Source organism: Schistocerca americana, chromosome X, assembly GCF_021461395.2.
Source record: "Schistocerca americana isolate TAMUIC-IGC-003095 chromosome X, iqSchAmer2.1, whole genome shotgun sequence".
Taxonomy (NCBI): Eukaryota; Metazoa; Arthropoda; class Insecta; order Orthoptera; family Acrididae; genus Schistocerca; species Schistocerca americana.
In genome coordinates this window covers 711,845,078-711,865,262 of record NC_060130.1, presented here as the reverse complement: position 1 = coordinate 711,865,262, position 20,185 = coordinate 711,845,078, and the positions used below count along the sequence as shown (strand labels likewise).

Below are 20,185 nucleotides of genomic sequence, written 5' to 3'. Positions count from 1 at the left end.
TGAACCAACTAATCACATTAAAATGGGTGTTAGCCCTATTAGTGGTTTGTTCTTTTCGTCGCCTTTTACGACTGGCAGAACATACCGGAGACCTATTCTTTTCCCGGTCCTCCACGGGGTTTATTATTATTATTATTATTCTCCTAAGCAAAGAAGGGAAAGGAGAAAGGTGGAAGGAGTATGCAGAGAGTCTATACAAGGGCGATGTTCTTGAGGACAATATTATAAAAATGGAAGAGAACGTAGATGAAGATGAGATAGGAGATATGATACAGCGTGAAGACTTTGACAGAGCACTGGAAGACCTAAGTCGAAACAAGGCCCCGGGAGTAGACAACATTCCATTAGAGCTACTGACAGCCTTGGGAGAGCTAGGCCCAACAAAAATCTACCATCTAGTGACCAAGATGTGTGAGACAGGCGAAATACCCTCAGACTTCAAGAAGAATATAATAATTCCAATCCCAAAGAAAGCAGGTGTTGACAGATGTGAAAATTACCGAACTATCAGTTTAATAAGACACGGCTGCAAAATACTAACACGAATTCTTTACAGACGAATGGAAAAACTGGTAGAAGCCGACCTCGGGGAAGATCAGTCTGGATTCCGTAGAAATGTGGGAACACGTGAGGCAACACTGACCCTACGACTTATCTTAGAAAATAGATTAAGGAAAAGCAAACCTACGTTTCTAGCATTTGTAGACTTAGAGAAAGCTTTTGACAATGTTGACCGGAATACTCTCTTTCAAATTCTAAAGGTGGCAGGGGTAAAATACAGGGAGCGAAAGGCTATTTACAATTTATACAGAAACCAGATGGCAGTTATAAGAGTTGAGGGACATGAAAGGGAAGCAGTGGTTGGGAACGGAGTGAGACAGGGTTGTAGCCTCTCCCCGATGTTATTCAATCTGTATATTGAGCAAGCAGTGAAGGAAACAAAAGAAAAATTCGGAGTAGGAATTAAAATCCATGGAGAAGAAATAAAAACTTTGAGGTTCGCCGGCGACTGTGTAATTCTGTCAGAGACAGCAAAGGACCTGGAAGAGCAGCTGAATGGAATGGACAGGGTCTTGAAAGGAGTATATAAGATGAGCATCAACAAAAGCAAAACGAGGATAATGGAATGTAGTCAAATTAAATCGGGTGATGCTGGGGGAAGTAGATTAGGAAATGAGAGGCTTAAAGTAGTAAAGGAGTTTTGCTATTTGGGGAGCAAAATAACTGATGATGGTCGAAGTAGAGAGGATATAAAATGTAGACTGGCAATTGGAAGGAAAGCGTTTCTGAAGAAGAGAAATTTATTAACATCGAGTATAGATTTAAGTGTCAGGAAGTCGTTTCTGAAAGTATTTGTAAGGAAGTGAAACGTGGACGATAAATAGTTTAGACAAAAAGCGAATAGAAGCTTTCGAAATGTGGTGCTACAGAAGAATGCTGAAGATTAGATGGGTACATCACATAACTAATGAGGAGGTATTGAATAGAATTGGAGAGAAGAGAAATGTGTGGCACAACCTGACTAGGAGAAGGGATCGGTTGGTGGGGCATATTCTGAGGCATCAAGGGATCACCAATTTAGTATTGGAGGGCAGCGTGGAGGGTAAAAATCGTAGAGGGAGACCAAGAGATGAATATACTAAACAGATTCAGAAGGATTTAGGTTGCAGTAGGTATTGAATGAAGAAGCTTGCACAGGATAGAGTAGCATGGAGAGCTGCATCAAACCAGTCTCAGGACTGAAGACCACAACAACAACATTATTATTATCATATAAAATTCTGTGTGTGGTATCAATAGTAACGATGCCACATAGTTTCAAAGGTTGGCTCCACTACGAGAGACACCGACGACAGCGCCCTCTAGCCGGTGCTGTCGAGGTCTACGAGCATGGCGACTGCTTCAGCCATTTCATCAGGTGCAGCCAGCCAGGACACGTCGCTTCAGCTTCGCACTTGAGTCCACGGTATGTATTCTTATTGCTTGAGTAAAGGTGATTTAAATTCATCCAGCAGTACCGACGTGTTTTACCTTTTCCTGATCCAACCCACGCGCCGCCTTCCAGGTGGATCATTTTCTAGTGCAAAGAATAAAAAAGATGCACTCTGACAATAATGGACCATGTAGATGGAAAAGAAACCACCTTTTTTCATATTTTATCCGTTATCACTCTCTCTCGTCTTCGATTCGAGTAGTCGGACATCTTGGCGAGTGCTGTTGAATGTAAGCATTATTATACTTGTAATCAAATAATATATTAGTTTCATGCTATTATCAACTTTTACTTGTAAGAGGTAAGCCCTATCTCATGTCCGCTTCCTTTGAATATCAGTAATTCAAGTTATTTTCAGCGCAACAATTGCAGCCGCCGTTGCAGCCACAGCCGCCATTACGTGGCAATTTTAATTTATGTAATTAGCGGAAACGGATTATTCGCACGCTTCAATTATAATACATATTTTTTCCACAGCCGCCAGCCGCTGCAACGGAAGACATAACTTTAAGATTTTTATTTTCAGTTTAACAGCCGAGCCTCAGAGCCACGACTCACGCTACAATGCATCACGAAAGAAAACGGTAAGAAACTATTCTCTCGCGCGTGTGTGGGCAAACGCAAATAATAATCAGAGATCTCATATTTGGTCAAAAACGTTTAGCCGAGGCAAGAACCTTAAAAAGTTTATTTCAGTTTTCAACTTATATGTAGCGTGCTTACAATTATTAACGTGATTAATGATTTTGCTAAGGAATAACTTTCATTGAACAAACCGCCTTACAAAAAGCAATTTAATTCAAATCAAAGAAAAAATCAAAATTAAACTAATAACCAGATTAACAATTAATTTTGAGAAAAGCCCACCACGTAATAACGACATTCATATAAAAAGAACGAGAAAAATATATTATATTATCATAAATCACGCGAGACCTCTCAACCTGTGAAGTTTTATTACGTTTCCTTCTCCCTTTCTGGGCGCTTCATTTCCGTTTCACTGATTACAGCTCAGTAGTAATATCCTTGTCCGACGGCTGCTAGTCTTCGACCAGTGGTGCAAGACGACGCAGAAGGGATTCCATTACTTGTTCACGGAGGGCAGGTGCAGATGTGAAGGGATTACAATGTGTTCTAGAGCGGTTCTAGGCACTTCAGTCCGGAACCACGCGGCTGCTACGTCGCAGGTTCGAATCCTGCCACGGGCCTGGATGTGTGTGCTGTCCTTAGGTTAGTTAGGTTTACGTAGTTAATCTAGGGGCTGACGACCTCAGATGTTAAGTCCCATAGTGCTTAGAGCCATTTGAGCCATTTTTACAATGTGTTCGGCGCACTACACGGCGCTGCTCCCTTCTGGTGGTAAGACGTGTTCGACGGGAACCTTCATGAGTATCCCTGCCACCCTTGAATATCTCGTCTATGTTAAAGTTATTTGAACTTCTTTAAAGTTGTACATATTTTCAGTTATATAGGTATGTGGAAGGAATCATCGTGGCAGCCGACCGAACTGTTTTAGGGTAGCACAGGTCACTGACGACTTTTCCCAAACGGAAAATGACAAAGAACCCCTCGAATGCGAGGTCGCAAAAGGCCAATGATGTTTACAGCATTCGACGCCTCACGTGTACTCTACGATACAAACACAATGTTGGCTGCTAATGGCAACAGGAGACGAGACTGGAGGTATCCAGTGGTGAGCACAGCTTGAGGCTGTGGAGCGATATTGAACTGCTTAGTCGACGAGTAATTCACAAGAGTGCTACACTGCTATTGGTGTTGATACAAAGCAGAGGAATGGCAGCGACAAAAGAGGCAAACATTGCTTTATATCTACAACAACAGTTGCCGAAGTTGACATTTCGTCAGAAAGGAACCCAAGGAATTTTGAAAAGGGAGAAAGAAGTGGCAGATGAAATATTAGCGTTTCTGCAAAATGAGTCAGTGGAATGTGTGGTGTCGTATACCCTCGACTATTCTGTCTCTATTGAAACGTAGTAACGGTAAATCGTCGTCCATGGAGCGGGTACTGAACATAATTACGTACACGGAATATCGTCCGTAGCATAGTACAGAAAAAATCATGAACAGATTTCGAATAAGTCCGTGTCAATGTGACCTTGTAGTGCACAAGAAAAACTACCGATATTCAAGGGAGGACAAGGCGCACTTGTTACAAAAACTGTTGTTTGGGCGTTTCAAGGATACTCGATACAATTTACAGGTTGTGCAAGGTGGTGACCTGCTATGTTATGCACATAAAATGGCGCGCGACATAGATTACAGTGATTTCAAGGGAAACAGTGGATGGTTTCATAACTTCAAACAGCGCTACAGAATTGCACGACGTAAGATAACGAAAGTTCAAACAAAGCGTCAAACTGACGATGCACAGCAAACTGCGGAAACAGAACAAAATTTGTGGATGAGGTAAACAAGTTTCTCCTAACGTCCCGTAAGGAATTTGTTTTCAACTCCGACTAATCGGGATCTGAAGAGAAAATGCATGTGAAAGAAACTCTAGAAATTAGAGATACCAAGTGAGTTGCATCAAAATCAACTAACATCAATGCCTTAACGAATTCGTATACAATTATGCCGACTGTTAATCTGGATGGTAAATTGGCTGGAAAGTTGTTTATTGTGCTGCGAGAAGCTGGAGGTGCTCTGTCCCCCTACGATTCTTTCTCGTGTGCGTGATCTCGCAAGGGAAGAAGAGAATATTTACAATCGCACCAAAAAGTATTGGCAACGTGCGTATTTATCGTTTCTGGTTACAAACGTCGCACCTTCCGGTACACAGCACATGTACGTGCTACCTCACATACCAGACATTACAATTCTGCCCACAGTGCCTACAATTAACAAAGAAATGCAGCGTTAAGGGCAAACATGTATCTCCTCTGCACACTAAAAGTACTGGCACAGAGCGTGGCTTCTCGGTATATTGCTGGGTTTTCAGGTACCGGAACGCCATCTGCTGACGCAGTAGACACTGCGTGTTGTTGACGGCCCAGTCGCTAGTATGATGCTGTATTGCGCGGTAGTGGTCAGCATGGGGCCGAAGAAGAACGAACATTCAGTGTCGTTGCGTGAGAGAGTGGTATTGCTCCATTCACAAGGGAGAAGCTATCGACAAATCGGAGAAGAGGTGTCTGTTACCTACACCACGGTACGAGCCATCATTCATCAATATAAAGAGACTGGAACAACAGTGAATATTGTCGTCCTGGACGTCCAAAAATGCGTACAACACGAGAGCGTCGCCGTATCATCGCACTTGCTCGGAAGGAACCTGCTACAAGTGCAACAACTATTGCTGAGGTTGTTCAGACAACGTCCGACAAGACGGTTAGTGCTCAAACTATACGAAATGTGTTTAATGAGGCTGACATGCATGGACGTTCTCCCAGGAAAAAGCCATACATACCGGAAATTAACCTGCAGAAAAGCCTGCAGTTTGCCAAAGACTACATCAGCAAGCCGATGGAGTTTTGGAACACTGTGATATTTAGAGACGAATCGAAGTTCAATGTGTTCGGATTTGATGCAAGAAAAAAAGTTTGACGCCGTGGGGGCGGTATCATGGTCTGGGGCTGTCCGGCGTTGGAAATCTAGCTGTAATTCCACGGTTCAGTGGATCATATAAGATACATCGACGTGTTGCGAGGTAATTTACACACTAATGCACAGACATTGGGCCTTACTGGGGTGTTTCATTTCCAGCAAGACAACGACCCAAAACATACCGCCATGAAAAACCGGGAGTGGTTACTGTACAATGCCTCCAGTAGGGTTCTAACACCACCTCAGAGCCCTGAGTTGAACCCCTTTGAGAACCTGTGGGCTCATCTTAACACACAAGTCAGAAAAAGACGTCTGTCCGGTAAAAACGACTTGGAGAAAGTGCTCCCGGAGGAATGGTCGAAAATTACCCCTGATATCACCCGGAATTTAATGCAAAGCATTCCTAGGTGTTTACGTGCTGTTATAGATGCTAAAGGGATCCACACTAGCTATTAGAAGGTAATCATCAATGAAGAAAACGAACGAACACACTGTCCGATTCATACGCGTGTGCCAATACTTTTTTGGATGCAGAAGGGCGATGTTTATTTTCATAGCACTGTATGTTACTTCACGGACAGGTAACCTATGTAATGTAAGGTGGCACGTGTCTGGGTTCTGTTGTGAAATATATGTTTTGTTTAACCTACAACCACTAAAATGTAACTGTGTCAATACTTTTTGGTGCGACTGTACGTCACAGTAAGCAAGAGGAGGAAAATGGGTGTAAGACAACCACAACTGTGGTATGAGCACTGCTTTTGGCCAATAGCTGGTCAAAATAACTTGCTGTTGTTTGATTCTTGATCTGCGAATAAAAATCATGCTCCTTTAGAGCAAACTGTCCCTCGTGAAAAGTGAGTGACATTGCAGTTCATACCACCTGGAACCACTGGACAAATTCAGCCTCTGGATGTTTGTTTTTTTCCGTGCCTATAAAATATGTTATCGCACTGTCTGTAGCTACGCCTATTTCGCGATAAGCTCCACGACAGACTGTTTTACATTCAGTTACATGCCATCACATTCCATCAGTTCTCATCAGCCCTCTACACCAATATGATTCTATGTTCATTCTTTGAGAGTGGAAACCTGGTTGAACGGCCTGCACGGTTTGCAATTCCTAAGGAGTTCGCCTTTGATCTTCATGGTACGAAGCGCGATGCAACTGAATGGTTTATTTTGAACATTTCTTGAATACCGACGACGTCCACTTTGTGAAGTGTAATACGTACCTCCCATAGAAGGTTGATCGCGGTACCTCTTGGACACTCATTTTCTGTCGCCCTGATGCACACGACGAGTCACTAGCAGCTACCACTTTTCCTGTCATAATTGTTATCACATCACCTAGAAATGACGAAGAGACTCCGTCCCCGCCGCAGCCGCAGTGGTCCACAACCCCACGACGACCACCGCAGTCCACTTCACCCCTCCGCCGCCCCACACCGAACCTAGGGTTATTGTGCAGTTTGGCCTCCGGTGGACCATCCTCCCCCCCCACCCCCCCCCACCCCCCAGGGAACGTCTCACACCAGACGAGTGTAACCCTTATGTATGCGTGGTAGAGTAATGGTGGTGTACGCGTACTTGGAGAACTTGTTTGCGCAGCAACCGCCGACATAGTGTAGCTGAGGCGGAATAAGGGCAACCATCCCGCATTCGCCGAGGCAGATGGAAAACCGCCTAAAAACCATCCACAGACTGGCCCGCTCACCGGACCTCTACACAAGTCCACCGGGCAGATTCGTGCCGGGGACCAGGCGCTCCTTCCCACTCCGGAAAGCCGTGCGTTAGACCGCTCGGTAACCGGGCGGGCAAATGATCCTTACTGAAGATTGAAGTTGCGTCCTCGCACTCAAGAGGTTGCTTGTGAGCGCTGCGGGCCGTGGCACACTCGAGAGAAGAGAGGGAGTGCTTACCGAGCGGCGCGCTGCAGCAGCAGGCGTCGTGCAGCAGCTTCTCGCTGCAGTAGCTGTACACGGAGGAGTCGCACAGCGGGCACCGCCGCCTGCCCTCCGCGCCGACAGGGCCTGAAACCAACATGCCAGCAACATTACCTCCAGCTCCGTACCAGATAACAACTATAGTCTCACAAAATTGAAATTTGGTATAGATAAAGAATTTTCAACCAGTCTAAGGCCAATACCAATCTTTCGACATGAAGATGATCAGTATCGTCATGATCACAGATCGACAACTAAAGGGCTTATTTCAATAGTGGTACAAGTCCATTACCTCCACTTTTCTGCCTATAATGCTTCTGAAATTAATGATCCAAACAAACGGAAAGAAAAGTTCATCTCTAGCAAGAAGCCATATGCTTGAATATTTCTGGTATCTCAGCTGCAGATTTTTCAGTGCTCATTTAACTTTAGGACTCTGTATCTCAAAGTCAACAAAAATGGACTTGTACCACTATTGAAATAAGCCCTGCAATTGTTCTAAAGCGCGTTCATTTCAAAATAAGTCTTTATCACTGTGAGTATCCGCATGTTGCAATCCACATCCCTGAATCTCTAAGAGATAAACGGTTCAAATGGCTCTGAGCACTATGTTACTTAACATCGGAGGTCATCAGTCCCCTAGACTTAGAACTACTTAAACCTAACTAACCTAAGGACATCACACACATCCAAGCCCGAGGCAGGATTCGAACATGCGACCGTAGAAGTCGCGCGGTTCCGGACTGAAGCGCCTAGAACCTCTCGGCCACCGCGGCCGGCTCTAAGAGATACAGCTCGCATGTTAACTTCGGATGGTCGACGATCACTACGGAGGTTTTGGTGGCATAGTGTTCAAGCTGTCAATTTGACTAAATACGTAGGAATTACAACTATCAGCAACTTTAATTGGAAAGGCCACATAGATAACATTGAGGGGAAGGCGAAACAAAGACTGTGCTTTGTTGGTAGAACACTTAAAAGATGCGACAAACCCACTAAAAAGACAGCCTACATTACACTTCTCCGTCCTCTGCTGGAATATTGCTGCGTGGTGTGGGATCCTCACCAGGTAGGATTAACGGAAGATATCGAAAAAGTGCAAAGAAGGGCAGCTCGTTTCGTGTTATCGCCCAATAGGGGTGAGAGTGTCACTGGTATGATACGCGAGTTGGGGTGGCAGTCACTGAAACAAAGGCGGTTTTCTTTGCGGCGAGATCTATTTACGAAATTTCAGTCAACAACTTTCTCTTCCGAATGCAAAAATATTTTGCTGACACCCACCTACGTAGGGAGAAATGATCATCATAATAAAATAAGAGAAATCAGAGCTCGAACGGAAAGATTTAGGTGTTCCTTTTTCCCACGCGCCATTCAAGAGTGGAATGGTAGGGAAGTAGTATCATAATGGTTCGATGAACCCTCTGCCAGGCACTTAAGTGTGAATTGCAGAGTAACAATGTAGATGTAGAAGTAGAAGTTAATCGTGAGTCTGTCCAATGCAAAGTCCCAAGCTACTGTAAAAATGCGCAGGTGACTTCTATGAATAAGAAGAGCAACAGAACGGACCCGAAAAATTACAGACCAATGTATGTAATATTGGTTTGTTGCAGAATCCTTGAACGTATTTTCAATTAGAATATAATTTTCTTGAGACCGAGAAGCTCAAGTCCACAAATCTGTTCGGTTTTAGAAAGCATCGCTCGTGTGAAACACAGCTTGTCTTTTCTCACTTGATATACTGCGAACTATGGATGAAGGGCAATAGGCAGATTCCATATTTCTAGATTTATGGAAAGCGTTGCAGGTTGTTAACGAAGGCACGAGCATGTGGAATAGTTTCACAGATATGTGAATGGCGTGAAGACTTCTTAAGTAATAGAACCCAGTATGTTGTCTTCGACGGCGAGTGTTCATCAGAGACTAAGGTGTTGTCGGGAGTGCCCCAGCGACGTGTGATCGCTGTTACGTTCTATATACTTCAATGATTTGGCGGACGGGTTGGGCAGTGATCAGCGATTGTTTCCTGATAATGCTGTGCTGTAGGGTAAGGTGTCGAAGTTGAGTGACTGTAGGAGGAGACAAGATGATTTAGATAAGATCTCTGGTTGGTATGACGAATGGCAGCTAGATCTAAATGTAGAAAAATATAAGCTTATGCTGATGAGTAGGAAAACAAACACGTAGTATTCATATACAGCATTAACAGTGTCCTGCTTGACACAGTCACGTCGTTTAAATGCAATAAGCTATATGAAATGGAACGAGCATCTGAGGAATGTGGTAGGAAAGGCGAATGGTCGGCTTCGGTTTATTGGGAGAATTCTAGTAAAGTGTGATTCTTCTGTAAAGGAGACCGCATATAAAACGCTGGTGCGACCTTTCTTGCGTATTGTTCGAGTGTTTGGGATGCGTACCAGGTCGCATTAAAGGAATACATCGAAACATTTCAAAGGCGGGCTGCTAGATTTGTTACTGGTAGATTTCAACAACACACAAGTGTTACGGAGATGCTTCGAGAACTCAAATGGGAATACCTGGAGGGAAGGCGACGTTCTTTACTAGGAGCATTATTGAGAAAATTTAGAGAATTGGCATCTGAAGCTGACTGCCGAACCATCCTGTTAACTCCAACGTGCATTGCGCGTAAGGGCCACGAAGATAAGATACGAGAAATTAGGGCTCATACGGAGGCATATGGCAGTCGTTTTTCCCTCGTTCTATTTGCGAGTGGAACGGGAAAGGAGATGACTAGTAGTGGTACGGGTACCCTCCGCCACGCGCCGTTAAGGTGGACTGCGCAGTTTCGATGTAGGTATAGTTGGTGTGTCTGTTTCACCACTGCTCTTTTTTTTTCCAGGAGTCTAGTCCGCTTGCAGTCGTGTCAGGTGTTGGATGTAGATCGTTGCGGATTGTACACAGATGGAAACAGAATTAAAGGGTCACCTTTTCGAAACACCGTAGCTGTCTCCCTCTGCGACACATAAGTTTGAAATTTGGTCAAAGCTGCCAACGACCTTCCCCTGCAGTGGTGTGAAAGTAGCACATATGAGATATAGGCCATCGAATTGCACCACTATACTGCCCAACGCCACAATAGACGTGCCCAAGTTGGAGAGGTCGTCACAACCCCTATTGGCTACAACGTCGACTACGCTCAAGATCCTAGAGTCTAGCATCACAACTTCCTCTGGTTTCGGCTCTTGAGGAAGAATGGGTTATTTCTTCGCAGACATTCATACACGTCACCGGAGGTGTCCCCATCAGAGTGCAAGCCATTTTGAAGGAGAAATGTGGACACACCATGTATTAATGCAACCAACAGGTGTCCGGATACTTTTGAACAGAAAGTGTACTATAGGAGTGAGCTGTTGTATCTGCTCACATGGACCGACTGAGCTTGCTTGGTACGAGATGAAACTGTTGGCAGGAACGCTGCTCACACACTGGAGTACTACAGGAGGGCCGCCGTCCAAGACTTGAACAGCAACTTACCATCACGCTGTGGACAGCGTGCCAAGAAACGTCCAAGCATAAAACAATGTATGGGACTGAATTGGATGTTACCTAGCGGCAGATTTTGGTTTCCAAAAATCTGCATGTGTGAACAGGCTGCCTCTATATTTGTTGTTGCCATATAATTTTGTTTTTATTTCACAGTAAAGTTATTTTTATAATTTTTATAAGGCTTATTCTTTCATTGCGTGCTTCCTTTGTATTAACACTCACATACGTTAGCAAATATGCAGCTGATTCAAAACTATTTTCAACTGCTTATTTTTCCAAGGTGTTAAATCATCTGCATCTGCATGTACATGGATACTTTGCAAATCACATTTAAGTGCCTGGCAGAGGGTTCACCGAACCACCTTCACAATTCTCTATTATTCCAATTTCGTATAGCGCGCGGAAAGAATGAACACCTATATCTTTCCGTACGAGCTCTGATTTCCGTTATATTATCTTGGTAATAGTTCCTCCCTATGTAAGTCGGTGTCAACAAAATATTTTCGCGCTCGGAGGAGAAAGTTAGTGATTGGAATTTCGTGAGAAGATTCCGTCGCATCGAAAAACTCCTTTCTTTTAATGATTTCCATCCCAAATCCTGTATCATTTCTGTGACACTCTCTCCCACATTTCGCGATAATACAAAACGTTCTGTCTTCTTTGAACTTTTTCGATGTACTCCGTCAGTCCTGTCTGGTAAGGATCCCACATCGCGCAGCAGTATTCTAAAAGAGGACGGACAAGCGTAGTGTAGGCAGTCTCCTTAGTAGGTCTGTTACATTTTCTAAGTGTCTTGCCAATAAAACGCAGTCTTTAGTTAGCCTTCCCCACAACATTTTCTATGTGTTCCTTCCAATTTAAGTTGTTCGTTATTGTAATACATAGGTATTAAGTTGAATTTACGGCTTTTAGATTAGATTGATTTGTAGTGTAACCGAAGTTTAACAAGTTCCTTTTAGCACTCATGCGGATGACCTCACACTTTGTTATTTAAGGTCAACTGCCACTTTTCGCACCATTCCGATATTTCTTCTAAATCATTTTGCAGTTTGTTTTGATCTTCTGATGACTTTATTAGTTGATAAACGACAGCGTCATCTGCAAACAACCGAAGGCGGCTGCTCAGATTGTCTCCCAAATCGTTGATATAGATGAGGAACAGCAAAGTGCCTATAACACTACCTTGGGGAACGCCAGAAATCACTTCTGTTTTTACTCGATGACTTTCCATCAGTTACTACGAACTGTGACCTCTCTGACGGGAAATTACAAATCCAGTCACATAACTGAGACGATATTCCATAAGCACGCAATTTCACTACGAGCCGCTTGTGTGGTACAGTGTCAAAAGCCTTCCGGAAGTCCATAAATGCGGAATCGATCTGAAATCCCTTGTCAATAGCACTCAGCACTAAATGTGAATAAAGAGCTAGTTGTGTTTCACAAGAGCGATGTTTTCTAAACCAATGTTGGCTGTGTGTCAATAGACCGTTTTCTTCGAGGTAATTCATAATGTTCGAACACAATATATGTTATAAAATCCTGCTGCGTATCGACGTTAACGATATGGGCCTGTAATTTAGTATATTACTCCTACTACCTTTCTTGAATATCGGTGTGATCTGTGCAATTTTCCAGTCTTTGGGTACGGATCTTTCGTCGAGCGAACGGTTGTATATGAATGTTAAGTATGGAGCTAATGCATCAGCATACTCCGAAAGGAACCAAATTGCTCCACAGTCTGGACAAGAAGACTTACTTTTATGAAGTGATTTAAGTTGCTTCACTACTCCGAGGATATTTACTTCTACGTTACTGATGTTGGCAGCTGTTCTCGATTCGAATTCTGGAATATTTACCTCGTCTTCGTTTGCGAAGGCATTTCGGAAGGCTGTGTTTAGTAACTCTGCGTTGGCAGCACTGTCTTCGATAGTATCTCCATTGCTATCGCGCAGAGAAGGCATTGATTGTTTCTTGCCGTTGACATACTTCACATCCGACCACAATCTCTTTGTATTTTCTGCCAGGTTTCGAGACAAAGTTTTGTTGTTGAAACTGTTACATTGAAGTCCGCGCTAAATTTCGAGCTTCTGTAAAAGATCTCCAATCTTGGGTATTTTGCGTCTGTTTAAATTCGGCATGTTTGTTTCGTTGCTACTGCAACAGTGTTCTAACCCGTTTTGCGTACCAAGGAGGATCAGCTCCGTCGTTTGTTGATTTATTTGGTATAAATCTCTCAACTGCTGCCGATACTATTTCTCTGAATTTAAGCCACATCTAGTCTACACCTATATTATTAATTTGGAATGAGTGGAGATTATCTCTCGGGAAGGCGTCAAGTGAATTTTTATCTGCTTTTTTGAATAGGTATATTTTTCGCTTATTTTTCGAGGATTTGGGAATTACAATATTCAATCCCGCTACGACAACCCTGTGTTGACTTGTCCCTGAAATCGGTTTTGATGCTCGTTAATAACTCACGATTATTTGTTGCTAAGAAATAACTGCTCGAAATAATTTTCATAGAATGCGTTTAGCACAATTTCGGATGATATTTTATGTCTACCTCCGGAATTAAACATGTATTTTCGCCAACATAGCGAGGGTAAATTAAAGTCACCACCAACTTTTATCAAACTGAACAAACGAAGAAAAATAATGAAAAAATCACAGTTCGTGATTTCCTTTTCTGAGTTCGTGACTCGACGTCTGTTTAAAAACCGCTGGTAGCAATATTCCGATTTTTACGAAACGCCACTCCAGGACTGCGCCTTAGTGCTGTTCCGAGCGTCCCCTTCTGCTGCCTACGAGGCAGTATGAGGAGCGATCTACGATCATGGAACGTCTGATCAGTATGTCACCACTCCCTCCAGCCATTATTGCCAGTAAGTGAATCTTGATGGACCTGCTGCTTCTTCATTCAAACAGCTCTTCATCTGGCCTCCCAAGACTGAGACCTCTCTACGTCTGAAAAAATGTGTGAAGTATCGGAAATCGAACCCGGGTTATTCCACGCTGACGGCAGAGGCGCTAACAATTCGGCTCCGGAGGCAATCAACCCGACTTTTATTTAGATGTAAATCAGTTCGAACACGTCGAAAATTCCGTACGAACATTTCCAACCTTTAATTGACGTTCTGCACATTTAAGTGTTATGCAAAGTCATAGTATGAAGGCTTTCACGACCGGATGACATATCTTCTGGTAAACCTTGCGGGATGTAAGGTCGTGGTCCATGAAACTCTTCAGCTCCTAACGTTTCGTCCAGTGCTTCGCTGGACATCTTCAGAGGGGTGTTTCTCCTCCGGTGAGTCTTGCCGACTCGTGAGTCTGGACGAAACGTTAGGAGCTGAAGAGTTTCATGGACCACGACCTTACATCCCGCAAGGTTTACCAGAAGTTATGCAAAGTCATTTTACTTCTACCAAGGAAAACGAAAATTTTCCCGGTGCATAAGAGCGGTAGGCCACCCACAGCGCGGATCCTGCGGCTTGCAGCTTATCTGATGTGTGCGGACTGTTATGACATTCTTTTAGTAGATAATTTTCCAAGGTGTCTTGTAAGCAGACTGAACTAGCCAGATGCCTCGCATGATATACAATTGCGGAGGATGTTCTCTGAAACCTTGACAAGCAAGAAACCTGTGTGAGCTGTTGCATCAACCTACTTAGATGAGCTACTTCGTGCATCACAATCGGCAAAATTTTCCAGTGTAAAAATACTATACACCTTTCGCAGTTTTTAACTAACTTGAAGAGCCACCGACAAATAACTACAAAATACTTCAGAATTTCTAGGGGCGTAGACGTTTCTACCAGCTTTCTTGGCAGCCGTACCCCTCAGAAGAAACTTTCATTAAATACATCACGTTCTACAAGGAGAGGTTAAAACTTGGTGCCAGCAAATATCGTACTTCTTTCGACCATCACGAAGCGAGACGTCAAGCTTAACGGTCTTTCAGTGGATCACCATCAGTAGTGGGCGCTCGTCTACCGAGAGACATTTAAGAGAAATCCATGATGAAATTCAGGACAGGGATGGACGTTGTGCTCTTCACCACATCAGAGGAAAAATTACTGGTTGAATACAATGCGAAACTAAAAATGACCATCGTAGAAGTGATCTGCGAAGACAGTACTTTATTCGCCAGGGAGTGCAATAGTTACGAATTAATGTTAATCTGAATAAGTGATATTTCTCGTAGTGATCGTCGGTGAACGCTTTCTGTTGCCTCCGATGCATTTTGCTTACCTTTTTTTAAGATCGTCATTATTTCACAAATCATTCAGGAAACTCGAAAATGGGTATTTTCAGTGAAAGGGGTAAGTGAAACTTCATACCTTGATTTGTTGCATTCGTATAGCTTAACGTGTGCTACTCCGTTCCCCGTGCTCGTCTAATGGAGACCGTCGGAGCAGAATTTCATTTGCTCACCTTTCCGTCAAGGCAACAATGGAGCACGAGTACCGTACGATTGGCATCAGGACATCGCAGACTGAAGTTAGGTATAAATCTTCTAACGAACAGAGAATTTCTTTGACTGCCGGTTGCAGAAGACGCACAGAAAACGGTAAGTCGCTGTAATGTCCTACTCAGTAGTGAAGACAGAGATAAGTGAAAATGGGCTTTGATAGGTCAGTCGTTTGGTCATACCCATTTGAAATTTCGGAATGGGTTTTCGGAATGGTGAAATTCATAGGAGAGTACATCTATTGAACTCAACTAGTTCATTTCAGAATCGCATCTTTATGAAAACGAACTGCCCACAGTATTGTGACAAAATCACCTATTACATTCTATCATACTGATGATTCTCCAAATGAAGTGATCGTAAAGAATAAAGGCATGGGAAATAATACCATATGAATTTTGAAAATCCATGTAGAAATTATGGATGAATCATTTCAGACGTCCCTGTAACCTTTCAGTCCAATAATTGGTGTCGAACGTGAAAAATGGGGTGGGAATATCACCAACAAAAGAACAGTATACAGGGTGATCAGAAACAGGCTGAAAAGCTTGTGAGGGTGTTGCAGGGGAGGATGTGCTAAGAAATAATTTTTAAGAAAAAATTCGATACGTTGCATCGTTTCCTAGTTATTTAACATTGAAGTTAGCCGATCGAGTCGTCGTGTGCGCAAATTCAAGCAGCCTGCCAGAAGCGGTGTCGCCAAACGTGTTCTTCGTTTGGTTTCCTCAAACCGAACAAACATACTTTGGCTCACCTAGCTTAAATTTATCACTTTCAAAAAGCGCACATTTTAATGGTAAGAACACTTCATAAGTGGTAACTCACGGACCCATAGAAGTGCGAGCATTACCACATTTCAGCGCTTTCAAGTGCTTGAATTTGCTCGTGGAACTACCTGATCGAATAAGTTAAACGGTAAATAACTCGAAAACCAGACGTACGTACACCCTAAAGAGATGGCCACAACAAATAAACTTGTCAGTTCCAACGTGGATAAAAAAACTCCCCTGTGTAGCCATTATTCACAATGTCACATTGAAAAAACCAGAAGAACGGTGAAGAAGACAGCACTCAGCAATAAGAAAAACGTCAGGGATATTAGACGTAGATCGACACAGAGACAGAGAAAGATCAGGAAAATACTTTGAGGAAGAGCACAAATCCTCAGGAAAGAGCAGACACCGCTAATAGAACAGTAGGAGCTGTAACGTGAATATCGCAAGAGAAAGAGTGTAAACGCATCACACAGTTTCGCAGAACTCCCAAAGTTAACCGAGTGAGATGGCACACTGGTAAATGTCTGAACTCGTATTCGAGAGAAGTCCGTCCAGCTATCCATATTTAGGTTTTCCGTGCTTTCCCTAACTCAAATGGTTTAAATTGCTCTGAGCACTATGGGACTTAACATCTGAGGTCATCAGTCCCCTAGACTCAGAACTACTTAAACCTAACTAACCTAAGGACATCACACACATCCATGCCCGAGGCAGGATTCGAACCTGCGACCGTAGCGTTCGCGCGGTTCCGGACTGAAGCGCCTAGAACCGCTCGGCTACAACGGCCGGCTTCCCTAAATCACTTAAGGTGATTTCCTGGATGGTTCATTTCAAGGTATATGGTGCCGATTTCTTCTCCGGTCAATGCTTGTGCTCCGTTTCTAATGACCTCGTGGTCGACATGATGGTAATTCCAAACCTTTCTTTCTTCTTCCTTCCTTCGATCCTTCCTTCCTTCCTTCCATCCTTCCCAGAGACACTAACACAAACACCACTAAGATTTCCAAACAATTCGATACTAAACGAAAATAAGAATGAGATAATGTGGGAAAAACGATCTTAGAGGGGGCGGACACTGAACACAGAACAGAGATGAATAACAATACCCTTTACATGGAGAAAAGGTAACGCAAACTCACGTGTAGAAAGAAGGGAACTAGAAGAATGACACGAACAAAAGAGAAGAAGAATAAGGAGCAATCAGATTCGTCACTTACGCTGGAGTCGTTACAGGACAGCTAACTATGAGAAGAAATGGGGAATGGACAGCTTGCAACGAGACCGGCAGTAGACTCTGCTCATAAGAAAGAGAAATTCTTGAACATAAAAAGAAGAAACTATTAAAGTTCACAAGTGTAGTTATAAAGAAGAACAGACCTCGAACAGGAAAAGAAAATAGAAGAAAGAGGACTGCACGAGCCATATGTAAACGTGAGAGTGTGTCCACAGACCGCAGGTGATCAAAATGTTCAAATGTGTGCGAAATCTTATGGGACTTAACTGCTAAGGTTATCAGTCCCTAAGCTTACACACTACTTAACCTAAATTATCCTAAGGACAAACACACACACCCATGCCCGAGGGAGGACTCGAACCTCCGCCAGGACCAGCCGCACAGCCCATGACTATAGGTGTTGTGTACATAGTTCCACGTATTCAGCGCGTACACAACTTTCCCACTAGAGCGCGCCCCGCTAAGCACAACAGCGCAGGCGTAGCGCTCGTCCGTCTCCACACTACGAGATGGCGCTGTCTTAGAGACAGACCAAATTCTGCTTCCGCCGATCCGTGTATTAATATGTAATGCAGCCAATGAGATTGCTGCTAACGTAGAACCTTTTCTCCTCGCGGATCACACTCGCGCAGTGATACCTGAACGTGCGAGGTATTATAACAAGTGTACAGACCTCCGATTACTCAGTCTGCATTTGTCTGCACCAGTCTGTACCAGTCTACACTAGTCTGTACCAGTCTATAATCAAGTTTCAGTCTGCACCTAATAAGAGTGCCATATTCCTGTACATAGCAACGAAGATAAATGTATAGGCACTTTTGTCAAGTATCAGAGATATGTGAGAATAAGATTAACGTACCAAGACCAAAGGAACTTCAGATTGTCAATTGTAAACAGCATCCAGAATCAAGTTATGTAATGTCTATGCTTTTTATTATTTTAATAAATGTGTGTGAAAATTAATCAAGTTCTGTTTAAAGTTGGTCACCGTCAATCTGCTACTCTAAGCGTGCAAGTGGCATTTCTATCGTCTGACCTAACGGCAGAAGATAAACACGCCACGATAGGACCACGAGACATATTGCTGACACTCGCCTACTTCGTTAGAGCGACAAGTCAAATAATCTGATGGTGTGTGTACCGAAGGTCTTACAGTACGCACACCACAGCAGGTGATCAGGTCGACGGCAGACCGCAAAGTAATATATTTTTTTCCTTTGTTGAATTTCAATGATCCATCCAGGGCGGGCTGGCAGCAGCATAGGCGCCGCTCTTCAGCCTAAATTAAACTATGCACCTCATTATCACTATGAAAGCAGCAAAAAACTGTCAACATGATGGGCTCACCCGGCAGAAGGCCCTGTGCCAGAACACAAGGACGAAACCCTCAATTGAGATTCTGCTCAGCTAGGTTAAACACATGCAGGATTCGCAGTGGAGTCAAAATGATTTGTGTAGATGAATATTTGTACGCAGTATCGGTCGCGGTTTCTTTGCTACAGCAGGCATTCCGTGGAATACCAAACGACATACAGAAACCACAGCGAGATAAAATATTGCTTGGTGGCTCTGCGCGCACGTCACGCGGTACCGTGTGGTTATAATTAAAGTGCAACGATTCACAGAGGTCCAGTGTGCCCTATCATTGTTGTGTGGCAGTGAAACTTGGATGATATTCTAATGCGTTAATGCGTTTACGCTGGAAAAAAAATTGGTTCCAATTTGGCCATCAGATGCAAATCTAGCACTTTGAATGGAATAAAGACGTATGGAATGTTTCCATATTATGTAAAGGATTAGGAACGGGGCATGGGCAGAAAAGGTCAAACAAGTAAGAAAGGTATCCTGTTGATTCTACTATTAACCGCCCCTTGCACAGTTTATTCAATATGAGCATCAAAGACGTCGAGAAGATGCTATACAGCGCCAGATTCGCACTGGTAGCCAAAGTTAGAAGTAATTTTTTCGCAGTAACACATTGGCTTATATACCAAGCTTCGCTGGTATACGATGATTATAACCCAAACTGGATCTCCGTAAGTAGCTGCAATTCATCTACAACCACCCAGTATATAATAGCGTTCAAGCTGATGTCTTGACACCGAATTCGCCTGATCTGGACCCGGTGGAACACATCTGGGACGCTATCGAGCGCCATCTCCGCGCCCACTAGACCCTCTGCCCGTAGTAATTTACGAGATGAAACTGTTGGCAGGAACGCTACATCTGGAAACCTATCAAGGACCTGTCGAATCCTTGCCACGCAGAGTCACTGCTGCATTGAGTTCCAAAGGTGGTTCATTCTGTTAAACAGGTGGTCATATTTTTTTCGTTCATCATTGCATATGGGTAGGAAGTAATAGAAGACTATGGTAATGAATGCAGTACTCACACAGCTGTTTTGGCAAGCGATGACGAAGGCCGAAATGATAGAAAACGGGCTCGGAATAGCTTATGGGATGGACTGAATTCGAACCATCAACATTTACACCTCATCATGGAACCAAATGAGCGAAAATCGAATTATATTATACAGAATCGGACGACGTAGTCAACATGTTGGGGAAAAACTGACAGGAGGGGATCTCAACATTGTATTATCACCTAGAGATCAAACAACTAATTACAATAAAGTACTAGATTATCCCATATGGACCTACATTTAGAGAGTATATGGAATGTAAGCCAGCACAGCAG

General features: G+C 43.4%; 1 protein-coding gene across 1 annotated transcript in view; it reads right to left on the bottom strand.

Annotated features, from left to right (window-relative positions):
* LOC124556604 overlaps window positions 1–20,185 on the bottom strand; it is a 100,559-nt gene that overhangs the window by 38,444 nt on the left and 41,930 nt on the right. The window contains exon 2 of the mRNA XM_047130571.1: window positions 7,480–7,590. Coding sequence (XP_046986527.1) covers window positions 7,480–7,590 — 111 coding nt within the window. The remainder of the gene's footprint in view (window positions 1–7,479; window positions 7,591–20,185) is intronic.